At 44.0% G+C, this 25,585-nt stretch overlaps 1 protein-coding gene across 1 annotated transcript in view; it reads right to left on the minus strand.

Annotated features, from left to right (window-relative positions):
• Window positions 1–4,040: 4,040 nt before the first annotated feature.
• LOC120059987 (latent-transforming growth factor beta-binding protein 2-like) overlaps window positions 4,041–25,585 on the minus strand; it is a 75,955-nt gene continuing 54,410 nt past the window's right edge. The window contains exons 25-37 of the mRNA XM_039009065.1: window positions 24,070–24,150; window positions 20,303–20,425; window positions 19,488–19,616; window positions 11,273–11,407; window positions 10,930–11,064; window positions 9,821–10,033; window positions 9,551–9,637; window positions 8,926–9,054; window positions 8,684–8,824; window positions 8,267–8,440; window positions 7,776–8,075; window positions 7,505–7,654; window positions 4,041–6,222 (exon numbers count right to left, since the gene is read on the minus strand). Coding sequence (XP_038864993.1) covers window positions 6,035–6,222; window positions 7,505–7,654; window positions 7,776–8,075; window positions 8,267–8,440; window positions 8,684–8,824; window positions 8,926–9,054; window positions 9,551–9,637; window positions 9,821–10,033; window positions 10,930–11,064; window positions 11,273–11,407; window positions 19,488–19,616; window positions 20,303–20,425; window positions 24,070–24,150 — 1,985 coding nt within the window. The 3' untranslated portion in view covers window positions 4,041–6,034. The remainder of the gene's footprint in view (window positions 6,223–7,504; window positions 7,655–7,775; window positions 8,076–8,266; window positions 8,441–8,683; window positions 8,825–8,925; window positions 9,055–9,550; window positions 9,638–9,820; window positions 10,034–10,929; window positions 11,065–11,272; window positions 11,408–19,487; window positions 19,617–20,302; window positions 20,426–24,069; window positions 24,151–25,585) is intronic.

A 25,585-nucleotide genomic window follows, 5' to 3' on the forward strand; every position in this document is an offset into this window, starting at 1 on the left:
GTCAGAATAATAGAGAGAATGATTTATTTCAGCTTTTATTTATTTCATCACATTCCCAGTGGGTCAGAAGTTTACATACTCAATTAGTATTTGGTAGCATTGCCTTTAAATTGTTTAACTTGGGTCAAATGTTTCGGGTAGCCTTCCACAAGCTTCCCACAATAAGTTGGGTGAATTTTGGCCCATTCCTCCTGACAGAGCTGGTGTAACTGGGTCAGGTTTATAGGCCTCCTTGCTCACACATGCTTTTTCAGTTCTGCCCACAATTGTTCTATCGGATTGAGGTCAGGGCTTTGTGATGGCCACTCGAATACCTTGACTTTGTTGTCCTTAGGCCATTTTGCCACAACTTTGGAAGTATGCTTGAGGTCATTGTCTATTTGGAAGACCCATTTGCGACCAAGCTTTAACTTCCTGACTGATGTCTTGAGATGTTGGTTTGAAAATATCCACATCATTTTCCTCCTCATGATGCCATCTATTTTGTGAAGTGCACCAGTCCCTCCTGCAGCAAAGCACCCCCACTACATGATGCTGCCACCCCCATGCTTCACGGTTGGGATGGTGTTCTTCAGCTTGCAAGCCTCCCCCTTTTTCCTCCAAACATAACGATGGTTATTATGGCCAAACAGTTCTATTTTTGTTTCATCAGACCAGAGGACATTTCTCCAAAAAGTACAATATTTGTCCCCATGTGCAGTTGCAAACTGTAGTCCGGCTTTTTTTAATGGCGGTTTTGGAGCAGTGGCTTCTTCCTTGCTGAGCGGCCGTTCAGGTTATGTCGATATAGGACTAGTTTTACTGTGGATATAGATACTTTTGTACCTGTTTCCTCCAGCATCTTCAAAAGGTCCTTTGCTGCTGTTCTGGGATTGATTTGCACATTTCACACCAAAGTATGTTCATCTCTAGGAGACAGAACGCATCTCCTTCCTGAGCAGTATGACGGCTGCGTGGTTCCATGATGTTTATACTTGCGTACTATTGTTTGTACAGATGAACGTATTACCTTTAGGCGTTTGGAAATTTCTCCCAAGGATGAACCAGACTTGTAGAGGTCTACAATTTTTCTTCTGAGGTCTTGGCTGATTTCTTTTGATTTTCCCATGATGTCAAGCAAAGAGGCACTGAGTTTGACAGTAGGCCTTGAAATACATCCACATGTTACACCTCTAATTGACTCAAATTATGTCAATTAGCCTATCAGAAGCTTCTAAAGCCATGGCATCATTTTCTGGAATTTTCCAAGCTGTTTAAAGGCACAGTCAACTTAGTGTATATAAACTTCTGACCTACTGGAATTGTGATACAGTGAAATAATCTGCCTGTAAACAATTGTTGGAAAAATTACTTGTCTCATGCACAAAGTAGATGTCCTAACCGACTTGCCAAAAACTAAAGTTCGTTAAGAAGAAATTTGTGGAGTGGTTGAGAAACGAGTTTTAATGACTCCAACCTAAGTGTATGTAAACTTACGACTTCAACTGTAAGTAGCCTTGTGCGAGCCAGAACAGCTCATAGGAGCAGGAGCCTACCTCCTGTTTCTGCAGCATGAGGCAGCTTGATGGCCTTACCCCCAATCGATCTCCTTAATGCTGTGGTGACTCCAAGCAGAGACGCATCGGATCACATTCTTTGGTATGAATCGAACTCCCAACCTTCCACTCCAAGGACCGACACTAACCACAAGGCCACTGAGTTGGTCTACATGACCAGGGGAATTATGGGGAGCATGTGTTTTTGTGGTAGGCCCACTGTACCTGTTAGCATGCTGCTGAAGAGCATGGCATGGAAGTAGTGGTGGTAGTAAAGGATGCGGTCCGTGGTGTAGAAGGGTACGTGGTGCAGCAACCAGCTCAGGAGCAGCAGTCCTCCACCTTCCATCAGCACGCAACAATGCTCTGCACATACACATCAGCGTTAGAATGAGGTACTCAAAATAGTTACTCATGACAGTGACAGGGAAGTTCTAAATCCTCCTACCTACTTTTCTCTTGTCCAGCTGGACTCCTCTGCGGAGGGCCAGAGAGGCTGCTGCCACCATAACCACATACATGCCCAGACTGACCAGGTTCAGCCACAAGATCACCTGCAGAGGAGTTCCAGATTTATCTACATTGTAGCAGTGTTATGTGTATTAGCATACTCTGAGTGGAGAGAGGTACTTACAGGGCTCCCTAACAGGTAGACACGGTATTCCGTCTCATTCACTCCTGAGAACCTCCATCCCTTTACAGAAACAGAACAAAGGCACAGTGATAAGTTAATATTTTTATGGGACTGTCAAACCACACTGAAGTATTCAACATGCTAACCTGGTAGTTGATTGGCCAGGGTTTAGGGTTAATTTCATTGTCTTTGGGCTGCAACCCAGTTACCCTGTAAAAATAGACATTTAGTTGTAATTAATCAAATAAGTATGTGGGAAAATGTGACATACAGTGAGATGTGTGTTCTTTTGTTCTCTCACCCTGATCATGATGATGTGGAACTCCAGCAAAATATCCAGGAAGTGGGGTTTTAGCAATGAAAGGCTAATGTTGGGCACTATCAATACACACAAAAAACACACATTTCAATGAATATTAGGCATTAAGTACACACACAACATCACATATCAATCAGTGGGAACACCATAAAAAAACTAAGGAAAGTAGGATACATTTGGTTTTGATGTGATCCTCAATATTCCATTGAGAGTTTGGGGTCTCCTTCAGATATGTTAATTAAAACTGGAACACGGTCCGTCAATTGGTTTTCTTTGACCTCCCCTAACTGTTCAAAGATAACTTAGGAAATAATAATTCTTATCAGTGGAATGTTTGTGACAGCCTGCTGCAACATAGCCAACAAAAGCAGCCTGACAAGTCCCCTATTACACTGTACAGGGAATAGCTAACTAGTAAGAACATAGCATAAATGACAATGAATGTATCACTTGTAATGTTAGCCCTACACACTAGTTAGCATTGTAGCAAGCTAGCTCGAAGAAGCAGCTATCAAACAGCTTTGTACCTATTTTTTTATTTTATTAAACCTTTATTTAACTAGGCAAGCCATTTAAGAACCAATTGTGCGCCACCCTATGGGACTCCCAAACACAGCCGGTTGTGATGCAACCTGGAATCGAACTAGGGTGTCTGTAGTGACGCCTCAAGCACTGAGATGCAGTGCCTTAGACCGCGCCACTCGGGAGACCAAAGGGGATGTAAATCTAATCAGTTCTTCTCATTCTTGTTTTCACATGATATTCAGTGTATGTAATGCATTAAAAGCAGGACTTCACAGCCTATGCGATTGTTGGCAAAAAAAACGGCTTTGGAAACAAGCATTTCTCAAAATAAAACTCCCATCCTGGCATGCACTCCTCTCTGCGTTCGCGCTACACGGTGCACAGATTTCAAAATTACCCGATGTGTTTCATAAAAGATCTGCAAAAAGTGCGCACCACGCACGCGCGCAATGTAGTCGCTTCTCAACACTCCAAATTTAGCAGCACGCCACGTGGTTTCTGGGATATGTATGCTTTTCCATCCTTCACGAAAGGAATAGGATCTACCGATATGGACACAATTTCCCAGTATCCAACTGAAATTCAGTACTAGCCTCATAACCGTGGGAAAAGCCTTCCAAACGCTGTGGTTGAGCGGTCCGTGCTATCCGGAGTCCTTGGGACGTCCCTATCCCATTGAAGTTGACATTTAAATTGGTTAGGGGTAGGTAATGGTTGTGGTTCTAGTTAAGATAAGGGTAGCATTTAAGGTTAGGGTTTAGGGTAGGGACGTCCCAAGGATCTGTTTTGCACTCGCCGTGGTTGAGCTGTACCAGAAGGCCACTGGGTGGCGTCAGAGCACAAGAAATCACAGGCTCACACTGTCAACGGATGCTCACAATGCATAACATTCTCCATTTGAGCGGAATATTTGAGCTGAAAGTACAGTATATTTGCATTATAAACATACGGTTTAGAAATATTATTGTAATGAAGTATATTATTGTGTAATGTGTGTCGCATATTCCACAGATAAGGGAGAGAAATGTAGATATTTTCACATTTTATTTTGATGACTGATTAGTAACTATAGTTTAGAGGTAAACAAAAGGAATGAACATGATATTTTCATAGACCACAGCCTACACCACAACTTGTGGTTTACAAAGCCTTATTAAGTAATATCAAAATACATGTTCACAATTTGTATAACATCAATGTAAGACTTGTGGAGGAATGAATCATACAGTATAGATAGAGTACAGACCATAAACATCTCTTTGAATACAGGGCAAGGGCATCAGTCATTGAAAGAAGGCATCCTCCAAATATGTATAAGATAGGTTCTGGCAAGATCTCTCTGAATGGAAAGTTTGAGAACATGACCAATCAGCAATCATGTGTTTCTAGTGACTTGAATGCAAAGGACAATGTTTATTTTTAATTGGAAATGCTGAATGTGATCACTAAATTTATTGAAAAACATCACTAGAATGACATGCTGATCCCAGTAAGATTATTTGAAAGGCAAAAAAGGTTTAGTTTTAATGGCACAACAGATAATGGTTGTATTTTAAAAGGCATGTGTCTTTGTATTGTACTTGTACGATCAATGGCACCACATTGTGTTGAAAACAGTGCTGCCATTCCCCTAAAATTACATTTCAATGTCTGCTCCACAGGGCAGGATACGTATACTTTATCTGGTACAGTGTAAACCACTTTTCTCATACAAAGATATGTTTAAAAACATTTTAACAGAAATATATATAAATCTACATATGGCTAAGCTGTAATGCTGGATTTTTTTTTGTCAAACAAAAATATTGGTTGCACTATATGCATTATTAGAATGTAACAAAAAATTAATACATAGTACTAGATCTGTACAAAATATCCCAAACCTTTTCAACAAAGCCTTTACTCACATTCAGAGATGCATCAATGGGAATGTTCTTACATGGGATCTGATGTCAATTGTGAATGTGTGGTTGAATGTAAGGAGAATTTGCCACGGGATATTGTACGTGTCTTCTACTCTGACTAGTGGGAGAGTGCTAGTGGACCCTATACAAACATATTACATATCTATCATAGACCATCATATACATTTACAGCCTTTCCAAGCCCGTACTCAATGCCCTCTTTTTCTTCAGTATACTTTTGTACTGGTGACAGATTGAAGCAACATCGTAACAGCCTATGAAGATGAGCTGGACCTTGTTTGATCCCAGTTCTTGCTCTTGAGACTACCTTGCCACCATTGGAACCTTTTTAGCTTGAAGGATGAGGACTAAGGACTGTTATGCAAGTCCAAGTGGTTTTTCAAGACCCAGAGAAACACAGAAGACCAGTGGGAGAAGTGGTTGGTTCTTTTTCTAGGCCTCGCTGACCACAAAAGCATCCCAAATACAAGTAAAAAGTGGTTTCAAAGTGACTCCCTGTATAGCAATGTGATTATTATGTTACAATATGAATAACATGTGGCAAGCAATCAGCTTCCTCCAGGTTTAGTTATCCAACTTCAAAAACAATTCACACTGTTTCCCCTCATCATTAGTAAAGTCTATAGGTCTGACAAATAAGACAATATAAATCATATCTGCCCTCTGAAATGGTTTTCATTGTAACTTTGCAGAGCCTTGTCATGTACATGAAATAAATAATTAACCCAAAAGAGAAATGGAGGAGAAAAACAATGCATAAAATATGTATGTATGCATAGCAAACTGTCTGGGGTCACTGAATAAAAGGTCAGTCCTCATAAAATCCCTTTAAGGCAAAATGCAAATCTTAAGAAATAGGATATCCCATGGAATACATTCACTGCATAGCTTCTGGTCCCCTGTGGAAATGTGAATGAGTATGTGTGTGGTAGAAAGAAAATATGAAAAAGCCAATGAATAGAATTGTATGTGTGTCGGTGTGTGTGTTTAGGGGATAAGCGTGGACGTTTCAGCGTTCTTGGAGGTTTAGTGCCAGGCCCCGTGAGAGGGCGGGGATGAGGGGTGGTGGAGGGAGGAGAGTAGAACCTCCCAACAGTTACACTCTCAGTTTCCAGCCACTCTCTCTGAGGCCAGACAATGGGACCTCTGGGATACATTCATGGGGCTTGGCGGAGGCCTGGAAGCCGGGCAGGCAGGTGCACTTGTACGACCCCTCAGTGTTGGTACAGGCCCCATTCTTACACAGCGCCACTTTATCACTGATGTCCTCACACTTGTTTATGTCTGCAGGAAAAGGAGACAGGCAGTGTTAAGAGAGTAGACCAATTTCACTGCAACTGCAGCTGTTCCCACCACACGTCCTGTGTCAACAGTCCAGCGGAGTGGCCTGGTCAGTGTGGGTGGTAGGATGGGACCACAGTCACAGCAGTTCTCTGCCGACAGAGGGGCCTAAAGGGATGCCCGACTCTCAGTACTTATGAAAACTACATTCATACGTATCACTTAAGCACTTTTCTTCTTGCTTCCCACATTAACAATATCCCTGTTCACTCATTCCAACTCTCTGTCACACACCCATCTCTCTCTTTCTGCCCCCCCTCTCTGTATACATGTTATGCAATTTTATCTGAAAGGCAGCAGCACATCTTTACACTAATCATTTACACAAATCAAGCATGGCGTCGTATTGCGTGTTTGATAAGACATGAACTCTTCTCTGGCCATACATACAGTACATCTGACAAGTCAGAAGTTTTTGCTTACACTAAAATGCCATTACATTGTTGGCCTTCAAGTGGTTTCTATTTCCTAATCTGGCATGGGAGGTTTGGTGTCATTTCTCTGCAGTCAAACTCAAACCTCCTCTCTCTGTTTACCTCATTTCTGTGTGGGAAAAGTTGGTGGTATTTATAACATGACACTTGGAAAGGAAAGCTTCGCTCCCACAAGTGTTTTCACAAATTAGAACCACAGAGTGGGAATCCACTCCATTCGCCCTGTGTTGGCCTTGGGCCTGATGATTCTCTATGGGGATAGAGTCCTGGTCCATTCAGTAATCTCAGCACATCATTATGAGAGAGGGGTTTCACTTTCAAATTAAACAAACACGACACATTTAAAATGTGTAATATCCATGTATTACACGATGTGGCTGCGATTCAAGGCCTCTCGGCCTGTTGGCAGGGTGTGTCTATATATTCAGTCAGGAGGGTAAAGAACAATCCAGTCAGAGTACTTTGATCAGTTTCCCATTAAAAATAACCAAAGCAAGATGGTAAATGTGAGTCTTTCATTGGGCTGCGTGATATTGCAGGGTGAGTTACCTCATCAAGAGAGACCCGTCTCCAAAAGGCATAAACCTCGGGGAGGCTTCTTCATTCTAAAGCAGGGTTTGATCTTAGCCCCACAACATACATAATTTTCAAAAGTGGGAAAATGGAACAGATCATTGAATAATTTGTTTCTAGGAATTCCAAAAAGCAATGATATATTTACTTGAAACACAGAGGAGAATCTGAGTCTGAATGTGGGTGGTTCATTATGAGACACTGGGAGAGGAACCTACCGATGCAGGCCATTTTGGTGAGGTCAAGCTCGTATCCATCAAAGCAGTCACAGGTGTAACCTTCCCTCACGCGCACACACCGGCCATTCTCACAGCCGTTCAGGATACCACACTCTTCTGCTCGCAGGCCTTCAAAGCCATCATAGTGGTCTGATTGCAAACAGAATATGAAATAATTAGGAGTCCCTACAGAGGTAGCATTTCACCATGCATTAGCAATAATATTAATAAATGTGTCTTTAAAAAATATATATATTTCTAATGAGGTTACCATTGTTAGAGTCTACAGGGTGAGGCTGGAACTCTCTTGGCCGGTGGATGGGGACGCGTAGTGACGGTTCTCTGTCTCTCACTCGTGAGCCATAGTCGTTGGTATTGCCCTGGGTGTCCTCTGGGTTGTAGTAGGTACCCCCAGGCCCAGAAATGGGCCCTCCTCCATAGTTGTCCCAGTAGGGGGGGACATAGGGCCCTTCAGGACCCTCGACACCAGGGCCGAACTCATTGCCTGGCCTCTCTCGTAGACTGTCAGAGCCCCTTCTCCTAGGCAGGTTACAAAGTAATGCGTAGTCATCTGATCCAACACACACACACACACACACACACACACACACACACACACACACACACACACACACACACACACACACACACACACACACACACAGGTCAGTGTTGCATTTAGACCGTTACAAGCCGTCACACAAATGATTTCAGCTACATAATAACTATGAATGACAACTACATCTGCCATTTGTTATTTACCAGAGTCCCTACTGGGGCAGAAGGCACATTGTTCACTCCAGGCCACTCCATAGAGACAGCAGCACTCTGTGTAGGTGGTCCTCCATCCGATGAGGGGCTGGATACACACATACAATTCTATCATGTCCCGCCAGCAGATGTCCAGATGGATGTCCTCATCAGGCTCATCAATCTCTGTGGGGCAGGGGATGGAGGAGAGATGAGAGAGGGAAGGAAGGAAGAAGGGAAGAGAGTGATTTACAAAAGAGGAAAGGATGGAGTTGGAGGAGGTTTTACAAACTTTATGTTGTCAATGTTGAACAGATGAATCAATAATCTGGCTGGTAACCATTTAATCTGGATGAACTGAGATGGAGGATGTAGTTTATCTGTAAAAGTGTGCTGCTGCTGCTGTGTGAGTGTGTGTCTGAATCGCACCCTCGGTGGTGTTGACGCTGATGCAGTGGCGGCAGGTGGTGTCCAGAACCAGAGGAGGACTGCAGAAGCAGTTGAAAGAGCCAGGGGTATTCACACACACCCCACCGACACACGCCTTCTCTGTCAGGCACTCGTCATAATCTGGAACACACACACATAAACACACGTCAACAACTGGGTCTAAAAGTTGAGATTTGGAGCAGGTTTCGTGGAACAGGGAAAAGCAGAGAGACGGCCCTTACCCACACACTCCAGACGGATGTTGTCGTAGTAGAAGCCTGTACGGCAGAAGCAGGAGTACGAGGAGAAGATGTTAGAACAACGGCCATTCTTACAGATATCTGGCTCAAACATCTTACACTCATCCACATCTGGTGAGAGAGAGAGGAGAGACAGACAAACACACAGAGAGAGAGAACAAGAGGCAGGGAAAGAGGGGTGAAGAATCAATACCTGTTCAAATAAATTCACATACACTATACACAAAATCACCTTTTCTTTCCTATTTCACCTCTAGAATCTGCCTTTGTGTAGGCCAAGGTGAATGTCTATAGAATCTTACAAAAATGTATGCATGTGCTGTAACTAGCTACAGCACTGGGTGCAACACTTGTGCTTAATTAGCTGGGTATGCAGGTATCTCGTCACGGTGTAAATGGCTAGCTTGAAAGAGAACCATAAATGAGGTGGGAAATTATTCCGGATGTTTTTAACAGCTGCCATGGGTGGAAATAAAAGGGGAGCTGAAACTGCAATTTTCTTTGTGTTGGTACAAAGTTATGGGAGAAGGAAAAACTGTGAAACCTCAGTTATACCGACTGTAAACAGAAGCCAGTGGCTTGAGGAGGCAACATGGGAGTAAAGTACCTTTGAAACTCTGCTGTTCCAGGCTGTGGGAGGAAACCGCTTGGGGCAGAAGACCACTACCATGTGGACACAACTGGTTATACTCCTCTGAAGAAACAAACAAGAATGAATGGACAAACATAGTGTAACACTGCATCATACATAGTGTATTGAGAGGGAGTAAGCCTACAGTATGTGAAAAGTTGTATCTGAATCTATCTCCTAAATCGTGATGATATGATCCCTCTTGGGAGTGTCACTCAGTCCCAAATAGTACTGTAGTAAGCCTACCTCTCCCTGGGACAGGGCAGGGGTGGATCTCACAGTCGTCCCCCCAACCGGACCCCACCGTGCAGCAGCACTCCTGCTTGGTCGTGTTGCGAGACAGCACGTTGTCACAGAAGTTAGCATCATTCAGGTTGTAGTAACACTCCTTCCTCTGCTCCTCTGTGGGTGAGGCTGGCTTAGGAGGAGGATGAGGAGGAGCATCTTCATCTGTAGCAGCTGTGGGACAATCAGACCACTCATGAAGAGAAATAGATGCAGAGGTGAATAATTGGAGGGGATTTGCAGAATAAATTGTGACTCTAGTTGAATTACTAGAGTAAAGACTACATCTATTACCACTAGATATCATATTTATTGCCATCATGATATCAGTGAGAATCAGTCAGTCTAATTGGCCCCATGTCTAACAGTATTAATGAGTGCCACTGTTTCCCCTGGTCAAGAGAACCATGTCTTACAGTAGGGCAGGCAGGCAGTAGGCTGGAGTACCTTCAGCTGCTCATTTATCCACAGACATGGTCTCAGGCATTCACTGTTAAGCAGTGGGCATTGCCAAATGGAAACACTGGCATGGGAGTCAACACACCATTCATTCTGACATGATTGATTAGCACACGTCAAAAGTAAAATGTGGTCAAAGTACACAAGGCATACTTGGGGCTTAATACTGAACGAGAACAAAAACATCCCCGCCGAGAACATTGTGCTTATTAATGTAAATATGTCCCGTCTGTGTATACATGCCCATGTCAAGCTAAAGACAAGCCAATGCCACAGACAAGGTAAGCTGGACCTTTATTTCAGTAATCTGTTTACAGTGAACACTGTTAGTGTTTCTGAGAGATCTTTCCATGGCAGTTTTGCCAATAGCTATACCTTATCCTTGTATGTCTTCGGGGGAATTTGACTGGGGGAGATTTGACCATGAGGGAGAATTTGGAGTGAGTTGTTCTGAGCACAGCAAATCAATTCTGTAAAGGATAGCTGGAATAGTTTTTCTGCAATTTGTTCTTTCCTGCAATTTATTCCCCAGATGTGAAGACAGTGAAAATTCAATCCCCCAGCGATAGGACGAACACTTAAGTCCCATAAGTCCCTGTGTGTGCTGTTACCCTGCGGTCGGCACTGGCTGGTGATGGGATCAAATTCCTCATTGTCGCTGGGGCAGATGCACAGGAAGCTGCCGTCCACGTTCTCACACAGGGCCTCTCCACACAGCGCTGAGCTCATCTCACACTCGTTCACGTCTCCACGGAATGGGAGAGGGGGGTTAAAGTCACACTGAGGTTCACACACGGATGCAAAGCATATACACACAGACACAAGTGTGCGTACAAACACACACGTACACACATACCACCATGTACAATGAATACAGTACGTACTGCACATTGGTACTGTATACAGTAACTGACCATGCTAACCAGTGGAGTGTATCATTTAACAGTTACTTACCTACACAGCCATGGGCCCCGGCATCACCAGGGGGGTTGGTGTAACCCCGGTCACACTGACAACGGTAGGAGCCGTCTGTATTCTCACAGAAGCCATGGTCCCCACAGATGGTCTCATTCACACACTCATCGATATCTAAACAAGAGGGCACCCAAAGGTGAGCATAAAATAACACATTCCAATGTTTCTCTGCTACATGTGTATAACTGTACCATTTCACATGACTGGCTTGCTAATGAGAGTGTGTTGCAATACTAAAATAAACACTACTACCGCTACAACTTGCAATCACCATCATCATAACATGTCAAATGAATACAGGGGGAGAATGGGATCGTTTACAGCTTTGTGGGGGACACAGATCAATTGATTGAATCCATTCTGCTGACTCCGATGGCTATCAATGAGCCCAGTGAAACGTCTGTAAGGGCTGCCTCTCAGCATGGCTACATTGTGTTAAAGTAGAGTCAGCATCTGGAAGCCTTTAGGATCTAAGGGTTCCTCTGCTGGGGTCTATGGAGTGAGAAGTGACCTGTTGCTTACTTTCTGGCCCAGTGAGGTCTTGGATTATGTAACAACATGGGACTGGTTTACAGACATGGAGGGGCCTGCACATCCACATAAGCTACTTCAGAGACATTTTGTCAAAACGGCTACGGGTAACTAAGATTTGAATGAATGCACATTTCGTGCAACAACTCTTACAGGCCCGCATTGTTCCCTAAATTTCCCTATTTTTTTATTTGACATCTTACTTTTGTAATTCCAAAAATGTGTCCCATGCAAGAAATCTAAACAGGGGAGCTGATCTGGACTCATTCAGAATATTTTCTGCGTGCAAAAGGATGGAGAGGACCAGACCTGGCAACTGTGTGCAGCTGCTCGCATGCACAGCCATATATCATAAAGCATGTTTAATGAAGCCAGGGGAAAGACCTTGTTATGTGTACATTGAATGTGTGAGTAGAGGAACGCATGGACCTTAACACTGGACCATATAACACTAGTGCTAACAGCTCTGATTCCCAACCACCCTCTGTTTTAAGGGAGCATTTGTTAGCAATTTCTCACATACATCATTTCGTATTTCTTGGCGTACATTGCACAGCGCAGAGGCCAAAGACAGATACTCTTAGAGGCCAGACTGATTATAATTGTTTAAAAAAACAAACATATGGTTTGATCACTGGTCAATGTTAACCTGCTTGTGCACTGGCCATGTTCCAAGTCACCAGGTTATGTGACACACAACCCCCCCCCCCCCCCAGCATTACACAGCTGATTCAAATAACCATCTCATCATCAAGTATTGATTATTTGAGTCAGCTGTGTAGTGATAGGGCAAAAACCAAAACGTGCACCCAGGGGGGGCCCCGGGTTTGGGAAAGCCTGCCCTAGAGATCACACAAAGGTAAAATGCACACAAAAGCCACATTCATAAAAAATACATTTTTTGGAAGGGCACCTTTGTTGAGGAATTTGAGGGAAGTTTGCTAACATCTCCATTGATAGAGGCCACATGCTGTGTGTGTTATTTTCTAATTAGAATCAAAACGCCTGACTCAGCGAAAGCTAATGGTTTACAGGGCATTTACAGTAGTGGGAAAATGGAGAAGTATCTGGTAGTGTATTCTTTTCGCTATATGTCACAACATTATGGGCATGACATAATGCCAGGTACAGTAGGTAGTAAAGTATACATCACCTTCAGGGCATCTAGTAGCCCAGTGTGTCTTATTAAACATGCTAACGCATCAATTGGGAGCAAATGAAAATACAGTGGATACATAAGTCAGCAGATTTGTAGAGGAAAAAAATTTATGACATTCACATATTGTCTATCAGATTTTTATTCTGTCTCCTAGCTCTCGTAAATGCTGCATCATTCGAGGAATGAGGAGAGTCAGCCAGAGCGACTGCATTAAGCAATCTATTCAGCAGGGACGGAGAGGGCTTGGCTTGGGCCCTGCTGTACTATTACATTACAGAGGAGTGCATTCTGGGAGGCCTGACCCACTGTCCAGGGGGCAGGGAGAGGCAAAGCCATCCAGAAGATGGTGCTAATAGTGATGTCAGCCAAATGACTCTGACATGATGAAGACGAAAGTTGACATTGGGACATAAATATGAGCCACCAAAATCCAAACTTTGTGTTTACAAACATATTAGAGGGGGCAATTATCAAAAACATGTAGCCGTTTCCCCATTAAAATGTTTACTTTTGGACTTTGAGGCCTTGCTACAGACTTGTAGTAAGATGAGGTGTATACTGTAACACTGAAGAACATTTTGGCATATGTGAAAAACTTAAGTGGGGTTTTGGATGTCAGCGTAAGTAATGCAGCCAGCTGGGAGGTCTCTCAGGAAGGTCATCTAAGCACTCAGCTGCTACATGAAATAATCAGTGTCTGCCTCAAGGTTTTCATCCATCTGAAACATGGAAACAATGTTCCCATTTTTACATGTAGTGGCATGCATGATGCTATCAAATCATCATCTCGGGGACCAAGGGGAATGTCTGGGCCAAATGTCTTTAATAGTCTTTCCATGGCCATGTCTTTGACTCGGATTCTTCGAAACCCTTGGACTAACAGACCTACTAAACTCTTTAATTAAGACTGACTGTCCAGCCAGAGAGTGAGCATGTTAATAAAATATCTGAGGCTAAATGGCCTGTGGGAAATGCATACTCTAACAATACAGGCTATCTGGGGCCATCTTCTCCATTACCCCCCCCCCCCCCCCTTCCTAATGGTCTGACCCAGGAGCCCCTTCCTGAGTGTGGATCCACCCGGCTTGGTAATGGTACAGGCTAGATCAGGTGAGCAGGTTAAGTGGGGGTCTCTGTGCCTTGTTGTAATGTGGAGCACATGGTGGGCCTGTGAGGCTAGCTGACTGCTGGCTCACCCTTCACACGTCTCCCCTATTCCTGGTTCCCTGGTTAAACCCTGGCCTGATTGGATCCATATGCAGGCCAGGGTTATTTGATGCGTAGGATTGGTCGGGGATGAGGAGGGATATTTATTTTCCCTGTTTCATCTGTCGTTTCATTCCCGACCCCGCCTGACCTGGGTCACCTCCAAGGTTAAACCCTGTTTTATAAAATGTGTATGCATGCCCATTGCTCAAAATCGCCCTACATTCCCTGACATTGCCCTACATCTAGACCACAGTGACCACAGCGTGCTAAATGTCTTTTGAAACCCGTCACATTTCCATACATTAGTAAGTGTGGGAGGTAGGAGACAGTGTGACCACAAACCATTTCCAGCCCTGTATGCCTTATTAAAGACAAGCCGTAGCCACACAAAATTGATAGCCACAATGCCGAACTGCAGCTGGAAAGAAAGGATCAAAATGAGATGCAGGTTTCTTTTCCAACACATTGACAATCACACACTGCTTTTCTCATACAGTACTCACCAGTGTTGGGATTAGTTGAGATAGATATTACTCGTTACATTGAACAAAAGTAACACGTTACTTTACAATATTATTCTGTGTGGAAAGTAACATGTTATATTACCAGTTATATTACTTTGGGTTACTTTCATTAAAAAATCAAAAAATCTCACTGTTTGACTGTCGGAGGGAGCAAGGTAAGCCCTACCAAAAATAGGTTACTTACTCATGTTTGATCACTAGTTTCCCCTTTCATCTGTTGCACGGCTTTCCTGTGGAAGTCTACAAGTGCTACACTATATATATTGGCTGCTTAATTAGCCATATATACTTTAAGCCAACATCTGTACAGATTTCCTATCGTTTCATTCAAAATCTTTCTCTTGAGCCACCAGTTCTGGTTATAGATCGCAAGTACATGGACCATAGAGATGTAGAGGGCACACTTGCCACTAGAAGGGAAAGCCCTCTATGGACTTTGCTATCACCGAAGCGATCAATGGCAACGATCAGAGGTGCGCCCTCTATACATTTCTATGGACAGCAGCTGTCATGACTAGGGCTGTGGTGGTCATGAAATTTTGTCAGCCGGTGATTGTTAAGCAAATACCTGCCGGTCTCATAGTAATTGACCCTTAATTAACATAAACATGTTTAGCATCTCCTGGCTTCCACGCATAGCCTACAAGCTACTGATGCGGACCTTTGGAACAGCTACATTTGAAAAAATCGAATAAATCAATTTATTATAGCCTACACCATCACAATAAATCCATTATTCATTTTAGACAGGTCTAAAGAAGTCTATTTCAGAAGAACAGAATAGCATACTCTGAATTGTCCTTATGTTAGGCCCTGATCTGGCTATGCCATATGGCTTTGGGCTACACTAGTTCATTTAGCAGAAAAGATTTGCTTAGAATTTCATGGCATTATTTTATATTTTTTATAGTATGAAGAATACAATTGAACATAGCTGAATAAAACAGAAAGAATATTTTCTCCAAATGATTTCAGAAGGAGTGAGCACATGCGGCTATTTTGTGTTAACGGTTAACAAAGAAACAGGTCCTCCTATATGATTCATTTAGAGTTATTTATGCAACTTTAGTTGTGATACAAACATTGTTTAGATTTTTTATACATTCTAAGGCTCAATGATGCGACTCTAAAGGCATGAGCCCTGCTTTGTTTTTTTGTGCAGGCTGCACACACTTAATCAGTCTCTCATTCACAATTTGACAAGCACTTGATCATATTCTCACTAGGCCTCGAATTTCCCGGCGGCATCCCCTGTCATGCCTGCTCCCGCTCTTCCCCCCTGGCGCTCGAGGGTGCCAGGCTGCCCTGCATCACGCACTCCTGCCATCATCAATTACGCACACCTGCCTTCCCTCGTCACACGCATCAGCGATATTGGACTCACCTGAACTCACTCATCACCTGTTTATTACATCCCCTATATTTGTCAGTTCCCCAGCTCTGCTTCCCGCTGCTGCATTGATTGTTATTTGTCTGTGTTACCCATGTGCTGACGCTGTTCCATGTCCGTTCCATATTAAATGTTTGACTCCCCGTACCTGCTTCACCTCTCCAACGTCATCCCTGTGACATCACCCGTGTGTGGCCACATGTCTCTCTGAAGATATCTCATTTCTGATCGGGTTCTTCTTTAAAAAAAATGTAACCATTATTTAACTATGCAAGTCAGTTAAGAACAAATTCTAATTTGGATGGGGCTGGGATTAAAAATAATTTTAACATTTTTTTTAAATATAGGACAAAACACAAATCATGACAAAAGAGACAACACAACACTTCATAAAGAGAGACCTAAGACGACAACATAGCATGGCATCTCAGCTCCGAAGTAGGCTACAAGTGAAGACAGACATATTGGGGACGCAACTGCGCGCGTCCCTCTTATTGAATTCCGAGGCGCATATTGATGTTATAAGAACTGTCCAGAACTGTTCGTCAGCCAACAAGATGAGTAGGCCTAACGAACAGCAAAAGCACTCGCCTATGTGAATCTATTATCCCGCATAGTACAGGTTGTGGGATGCGATAGATTCCAAATAATACAACCACTTGCATCAAAAAAAACTTTTAAAAGCAATGAAGCTGATGCAACAGATGTTGATAAATGTTGATAAACTATTAGGCTATTTCTTCACATTATAAGCGCAGCAATGTGCACGCGGCAGTAGGCTATAGGCACGATTGTTCCAAATGTAATCAATTAGCAGAAAAACACCATTCTCAAAAATGACCACAAATGCAATTATGCATGTAATACTTTATTATAAAGGTGCAATTTTATGGTGAAAATGATCTTCCCCAAACTTGAAACTTGCGCGCCGCCTATGTATGCCAGTTAGGCTCTACAGCGGTTATAAAGCGGATTAATGTGCTTAATTTTAGGAAAGTTGAGAAATAAATATAGTAAGCTAGCCTAGCCTATAGAAAGCTGTAGGGACCCTCAGTTATTTGGCCACTTTAGTTGTGATACAAACCAAATCAAAACATATAGGCCTATGGGCTAGGCTACATGAGGTGTGTGACTATGATTTGAAAAAGTCGCACAAAAAAAAGGCATGGCCTGTTTCTTGCCTTACTTCACACACTGGGCATATTATTATCTTGCCTTACTTCACACACTGGGCATATTATTATCTTGCCTTACTTCACACACTATAGGCTAATATTGTCACCCATCAGACTATTCTTAATTTAATCTTGTCTTTACATATACTAAATAATACATGTGTGACATTTCTTTTGATTTAGAATGGACCATTATCATGCACCTGTCTCAGAACAGGGGGGAAAAATATGTAATCTATGCACTTAAGTGGAGGACACTTTTCCCATGGTTCATATTCATGCCAGCTAGGTAGGCAATACTCCTGTTGTAAAGCAAAGCAATGTGTTTAATATAAGGAAAGTTGATAAATAAATATAGTAGGCCTAGCCTATAGAAAGCTGATGGGATCCTCCTCTTTTTAATAGAGGCCATCAAAACTCTGTTCTCTCACGCAATTGCACAGCCTATAAGCATTTTGTGCAACATGAGCTGAAGGGCTCCCATGAAGTGTTCAGATTTTACATTTGCATTTATGTCAGAGTGATTAGATGGACAGTAGAGTGCTGAGTACCAGGCAGTTAGTAAGTTTGATAGGCTACTAATGACCGTCAGCAGCATCAGAGCTTGGAGAAGCCTAGTTACCATGACTAAATGCTCACATGGAATTTGACTGTGGTCATGACTCGTGACCGCTGGTATGGAGGTAATATGGTCACCATAACAGCTGTAGTCATGACCTTTCTCTGCTCACTCGAAAAGAAAATGAGGAAACAAGTCAAGATCGGATCATGGAAACACACGCCCGGTAGAGATATAATTCAGAAAGTAATGCAAACATTGTTTGACAAAGTAACTGTAATAGTATTACCCAATTTCAAAAAGTACTGCGTAACTTTACTACATATAATAGTAATCTGATTACGTAACACATTACCTTCGTCACTCTATACACTAGGCTGTCATAGCAGGGCTGAGTGAACAACTCCAATGGATGGAGGTAGAGCGTAGTTGCAGCCGAAGCTCTGCTGAGGAGAACGTCTGTTTTTCCATTTTGTATTATGGCCACAAATTGAGTGTGGTGAGCAGAGCCAAAGACAACCGCCGCCCCATCGGAGGCCCGGGAGTAAAAATAAATCAACGCCCCTCTGAGAAATGGCAAATTACAGCGTATGGCCTTCTTAAATATTGGATGATTTTTACAAGCAGACAAAAATGTCGAAGAGTAATTGAGCTCCCTCCCTGGACGTTTTATTGGGGTGACGGCAGCATCTCCCATAACCTCCCATAATGCCTTGGAATAAGTGGCCTTTGTGCAAGATGCTGAGCTGTGGAGGGGCGAGAAAGAGGTGAGAGGGCTTGGTCCTCAGATTCCACAGCCCAGGCTGAGGGAGTTGAGGCCAGGGACTGGAGGGGAGGAGAAGCTCTGTGGTCAATGTCTGTGATGCTTTGTGGGGATGTACTGTATGTATGTCCCAGGGAGATGCTGGGTAGCCTGGAAGAGAGGAGGGAGGCTGGCATCAGAACAGAGGTGAAAGAGGGAGTGGGTCAGAGATGGCCACGGCTGGCTGCATCACTGGACTGGACCAGAGAGGATGGAGCTGTTACAATGCTCTGGGGTATTATAACTTGGACTGTTGAGTTTTAACAGGCTCAACCTAAACAGTGTGGTGGATCATGATCCACAATGTGTGATCGTAACAGTCAAGCTGCTGTGGAAAAACCTTATTGGTGGTTAGATAAGAAAGAGGAGACAGTTACACAACAACATGGCTACCCAACGGAGCAGAAGCGTACCGTATGTCCCATCAGATGACAGCCCTGCCCCACTTAGAGAGGAGAACAGTGGCCATCAGGTTACACCCATCGCCCTTGCCAAAAAACCTCCATTAGCCCCATTGTCTGGAGGATGAGACCTGGCCCTATTATCAAGTGGCCCAATTTCAGGGCCCATTTCCCCTCACTCTGATCCCCTGACCAGGAAGGCTGAGTGCACCTGATAGCATTTGATTCACATGAGCCTCTGTGTGTGTGAGTGCCAGGCTGATATCGGTATCTCTGTAGGATGGGGGTGGGCTGGGGGGCCATCGAGACAATGTAGAGCGTTTCTTTCAGACAACTGCCCAAGGTGAATGAGCAGTAAGGCTGATATTCAAGTGCCTTCAGCTGTCCACTAAGTAAGTACATTGCCTGTTGACTAAGCACAGGGCCTGTGGTCCACTTACTTACCACAGTCTGGGTTGTCCTGTCCATACAGGCCAGGCTGGCAGCCCATGAAGCAGCGATACGAGCCAATAGTGTTCTCACAGAGCCAGATGCCACACACCGAGCTACCATACTCCTTACACTCATTCTGATCTGTGGAGAGAAAGATGTACTAATGTCATACACACATCATTCCTATTCTTCACCCTTCACAGCAGCATGGATCTCCAGCATGAGTAGAGGAGGCCTGAGATATCCATGTGCTTATGTCATACATGCACACACACATGCACACACACTCACTCAATCACCAATCCAATTCCCCCTCCACTCCTCACAGTACAATGTTTCCCCAGCATGAGTAGGCCCGGCCAGGAGGCCTGTGGTGCTGCTGTCCTCAGTGCTCAGCAGCAGACACTGGGCATGGCCAAGAACAATATTTGCACAGGAACTGAAGAACTTGTGAAGAAGCAAAGGGACACGTTCCAGAGGGAGAAACACCTCCATCCCACAATGGGGTAATTCATACTCCCCAAGGGAAGATGGGGAGCAGAGCTCCAGCCACAGGGAGCTCCCTTACGCAAGACTACAGCCAGAGGAAAGCCTCTGAGCCATAGTTGAACTCTCACTTAGGGAATGTCACCATTGACACTGCATAGACTACAGCTACATAATCAATCATTACAAAAACGTTTCACACACGGCGGACTCTGGTCTAAAGGGACCGGAACGTTCTATTAACTCTTCTGAAATTTTGTGAAAACACTGTGTTTCAGCTGGGGCAGAAGCAGTGGATTGTGGGTAGAGTGAGGGAGTTATGAAGTTGGTAGTGTTCTTACCCTCACAGTCAGCTGTGTCTGCAGAGTACTTGAAGCCAGCCTCACACAGGCAGAGGTAGGAGCCATCTGTGTTGAGACACTGGCCATGGGAGCACACACCGTCCTTACTGCACTCATTAACATCTGGAGGGAGAGAGGAGGAGCAGGAGAGGGGGGAGAGAAAGACAGTCAGAGACAGACACACAGAAAGACAGAGACACAGACAGACACAGAGAGAAACAGACAGAGAAACACACAGAGAGAGCGAGACAGAGACAGAGAGAGAGAAATGGAGATAAGAAGAGAGGAAAGTGTGAAAGAAAGTGTTCTTTGTTTAGGAAAGTCATGGCGTATTTTCTTCTTTGGTGTACTATGAATCAGTCAGCCACCGAGAATCTCATTCTCTCTTAACATGAAGAAAATAATACATGTCTGCAATCAAGGGCTTGTCTGAGCATAAGATACATTGTCCATTTGGAACACTTTATGGTACTGGCAAACAGAAAATATGAAAACAGTATGTACCCTAGCTATTGGTCTGGGTACATTCCCTCCGACTAGTAAAAAGCATATAATGATGGCTATATGCTTGATTAAATATAGATTGGTGTAATTGCCACATTACAACACAACTTACAAGGTATTTGGACTGAATAGCCTAATAAGTGGGGTCAAGGCAGAAAAGCAACAAAAATAAAACATATTTTGCCAAGGGCTGATAATGAGACAAATTTTTCAATGTAGACAGTAAACACATGTAGAGGTAAAGGGAACAAAACAGTCTGAAAACAGCATGGGACAGCACCCCAATTTATGTTCCGGTTTAATAGCCATGTGATTCGATAACAAACATTTACAGCAATGATTTATCTAAAACAGAGCTGTATGGCAGGTTATACTAGATTGACTAGTGATTAGTAGTTCATCTTTATGATTTACTGAGGTTATTCCACTGTCTATGGTTATGTCCCAGACAGTACCAGCGCCCATAGTCCTGTAAGCAGCAAGCCATCCAGCCAGTTCACCTGTGATCCAACCAGAAGGCCAACCACTCGGGCTCACCTGACCCCCTCCTTCCCATGCACCCCCTCTCCTCTCCCTGCAGGGCCCATGGCAGAGAGGCCTGGCTTTCATTGAGTCAGCACTGCACACACAATGGCAGACGACATGAAAATATACCCAGCCTCTGATTTATAGGATAATATTTGCTGTGGCAGAGGGCCAGGGGAGTGCAGGTTGGACCTGCCTTGCTCACTATTGTGGATGATGTCTAGTGCTACAGTACATGGCCACAGCCCAGGGGACTGAAGGGAAAGCCCAGCCATCATCACAGGGCATTGGGGAGGGGCTGCCTAGCCTGCCGGGTACGTATGGCCTAGAAGAGTTCCAGTCACCTCGCACCATGGGCCCCTCACCCACTATAGCCCCCTCCAGGATCTTCCACCCCCAGAAAGTGGCCCTGCTACATGCTTGCCTGCTTCACAACGATAACATATTCAGTGTACTGCCCAATGATTTGTCATCCAGGTTACGCTAATGCTAGATACCTCTCAGCAGTAAAACAGGCCAGAATCAATAATAAGCAGCTCAGACATTTAGCCGGAGTTACATTCCTTTCATATTGATTCTTCCAGAGTGCTCCATTCCTCTGTATTTTGACAGCTAATGCTCCAGAAAGTTCCAGTGAAAGGCTAGCTAGCGCTCTGGCCAACAGTCAGGAGCAGCATTTCTCTCTCTGGTGTGACCAGGGCAATGGGTGCGGCTGGAATGACATCAAACCTGGTCAATTGGAGGTGAAAGAGGAGGAGCAGTGAGACTGTTGATGTCTGGCAATAGCCTATTAGAAAAAATGGCTGGGTTTGATCCCTGCTGCCTAACTGGCCTGGGGAACCAGTGGACACCTAGGCACCCCAGAGCTGGAGCTGTGGGGAGAGCAAGGGGGAAAGGGGTCAGCCCAGAGAGAGACTAGGGTCAGGGTGTACAAGCTGCCCTCTGCATGCACTGTCTGTCCTTACCCAGACAGGAGGAACTTGTGGCTTGTGCTAATTGTGGTAATGCATTCAAACCAGTTGGTAGTTAGTTATAATCCTAGCATTATAGCTTGTTCTCGCTCACCTTGGCAGCCGTTTCCCTCTGTGGTGCATCCATAGGGACAGATGCAGAGGTAGGAACCATCTGTGTTCAGACAGTCCCCTTCTCCACTGATCACCCTAGACTGACACTCATCCACAGCTGAACTGGAGATTTAACTGTCCCATTTCCTCCAAATCCACATGACTGATACACACTAAGGACATCCCCAGAGAGAGGGTGGGTGTGTCACAAATGATACGGACTCTTGCTGAATATTAACGCAACATGTAAAGTGTTGGTCCCATGTTTCATGAGCTGAAATAAAAGATCCCCTACATTTTCCATACGCACAAAAAGCTTATTTATCTCCAATTTTGTGCACAAATGTGTTTACATCCCTGTTAGTGAGCATTTCTCCTTTGCCAAGATAATCTATCTACCTGAAAAGTGTGGCATATCAAGAAGCTGATTAAACAGCATGGTCATGACACAGGTGCACCTTGTACTGGGGACAATAAAAGGCCACTCTAAAATGTGCAGTTTTGTCACCAAACACAGTGCCACAGATGTCTCAAGTTTTGAAGGAGCGTACAATTGGCATGCTGACTGCAGGAATGTTCACCAGAGATGTTGCCAGAGAATTTCATTTCTCTACCATAAGCTGCCACCAACGGCATTTTAGAGAATTTGGCAGTACGTCCAACAGGACTCACAACCGCAGACCACGTGTATGGTGTCATGTGGGCGAGTGGTTTACTGATGTCAACGCTGTAAACAGAGTGCCCCATGGTGGAGGTGGGGTTATAGTATGGGCAGGCATAAGCTACGGACAACGAACACAATATTTTATCAATGGAAATGACGAGATCCTGAGGTCCAATGTAGTCGCATTCATCTGCTGCTATCACCTCATGTTTCAGCATGATAATGCACGGTCCCATGTCGCAAGGATCTGTACACAATTCCTTGAAACTGAAAATGTCCCAGTTCTTCCATGGCTTACATACCAGACATTCACCCATTGAGCATGTTTGGGATGCTTTGGATCGACGTGTACGACAGCGTGTTCCAGTTCCCGCCAACATCCAGCAACTTCGCACAGCCATTGAAGAGGAGTGGGACAACATTCCACAGGCCACAATCAACAGCCTGGTCAACTCTATGCGAAGGATATGTGTCTGTCATGCTGCATGAGGCAAATGGTGGTCACACCAGATACTAACTGGTTTTCAGATCCATGCCCCTACCTTTTTTTATTTAAGGTATCTGTGACCAGCAGAAGCATATCTGTATTCCCAGTCATGTGAAATCCATAGATTAGGGCCTACTACATTTCAATTGACTGATTTCCTTATATGAACTGTAACTCAGTAAAATCTTTGAAATTGTTGCATTTATATTTTTGTTCAGTATACTTTATATTATCAGCAAATGTATTATATTACTTATCAGCATGTCATATTTTGCTAGCATCCCCTATTTTATGAGTGCCTTTCACTCATGTGTGCTGTGTTATTTACAATTGCCATTCTCACGTGTGAAATTGAATTGCATGAACTATTTAGTTGCTTCACAGGTTGTGCTGTGATTCTACAGATTGGCATGGACTATACTGACCATGAGACAGCTGTTGTCAATCCCTATCACGTCCTCCCTCTCCGAACTAATTGCTAAACACGCCCCAGAACTAGAGGCAAAAGTAAATGGAGGCTTACCTTCAACACGCCATTGGACTTGGAACCTCTCCACTCTGACTTCTCGCTGCACCTCCACCGCTGTCTTTCTCCACTGATCGCCTGGGAGAAAATGACTACATTGCAACACTCTCTAGAACACTAAAGTAAAGTGCTTTTGCCTAGTGTGTGTGATTCCAAGCTGTAGGTCAGTACATGCTCTAATTGAATGTTACAGACATGGGGGACATGCCTGGCGCAGCAGGGAGAGCCTGCCATCCAGCTTTCGACTACAGAGAGTGGACTTGTACAACGCTCACAATAGCACCATCTAAAGGAAAGTGTTTATTCCAGTATGTGAGTGCAGCCTAAGTGAGTATGTGAGTGCAGCCTAAGTACTTAGGTTCCCCACCAGAGTTGTTGGGGAACACAGTTTCAACGCCGATGCCACATCCCGCAACGAAGCCACGTACGGTGGGCAACCCTGCACGAACGTAAACCAATGCTCTGTGTGAGTGAAGTAACTCTGCAGCTGTTAGTTTTTCCTCTGGGCTCAATGTTAAATTCAGGCTATACCGCAGTCCTCCTAGCCTCCTTAAACGTTTAACTGGGCGCTTAGTTTAAAACAGAAACAATCAACTAATGCTATTTAAGATCAGCAATAAAGAGCCTTTTCATTGTACTTACAGTGCCTTCAGAAAGTATTCATACCCCTTGGCTTATTCCACATTTTGTTGTGCTACAGCCTGAATTCACCCATCTACACAATACCCCATAATGACAAAGTGAGAACATGTTTAGACATTTTTGCTAATTTATTAAATGAAATATAGAAATGTCACATTTACATAAGTATTCATACATCTGAGTCAATAATTTGTAGAAGCACCTTTGGGGGTGATTACAGCTCCGAGTCACCTTGGGTATGTCTGTCAGCATTGCACTTCTGGATTTGGGGATTTTCTCCCATTCTTCCTTGCAGAGTTTCTCAAGTTCTGTTAAGTTCGATGGGGAGCGGCGGTGAAGAGCAATCTTCAAGTCTTTCCACCGATTTTCAAAACAGATTCAAGTCTGGGCTTTGGTTGGGCCACTCAAGGACTTTCACATTCTTGTTCTGAAGCCATTCCAGCATTGCTTTGGCTGTATGCTTTGGCTCATTGTCCTGTTGGAACTTAAATCTTCGCCCCAGTCTAAGGTCGTTTGCACTCTGAAGCAGGTTCTCGTCAAAGATTTGTCTGTATTTGGCTCCATTCATTGTTCCCTCTATACTTACCAGTCTCCCAGTCCCTGATGCTGTCTGGCCACTCTCTCATAAAGCCCAGATTGGTAAAGTGCTGTAGAGACTTGTCCTTCTGGCAGGTTCTCCCATCTCAAGGAACTCTGTAGTTCTGTCAGAGTGGTCATTGGGTTCTTGGTCACCTCCCTGACCAGGGTCCTTCTTGTTCAGTTTGGGCGGCCAGCTCTAGGCAGAGTCTTGGTAGTTCCATATTTTTTTAATTTTCCAATGATGGAGACCACGGTGCGCTTTAAAAAACTTTAAACACTCTAGAAATTGATG

This window comes from Salvelinus namaycush, chromosome 15 (genome assembly GCF_016432855.1).
Source record: "Salvelinus namaycush isolate Seneca chromosome 15, SaNama_1.0, whole genome shotgun sequence".
Lineage (NCBI taxonomy): Eukaryota > Metazoa > Chordata > Actinopteri > Salmoniformes > Salmonidae > Salvelinus > Salvelinus namaycush.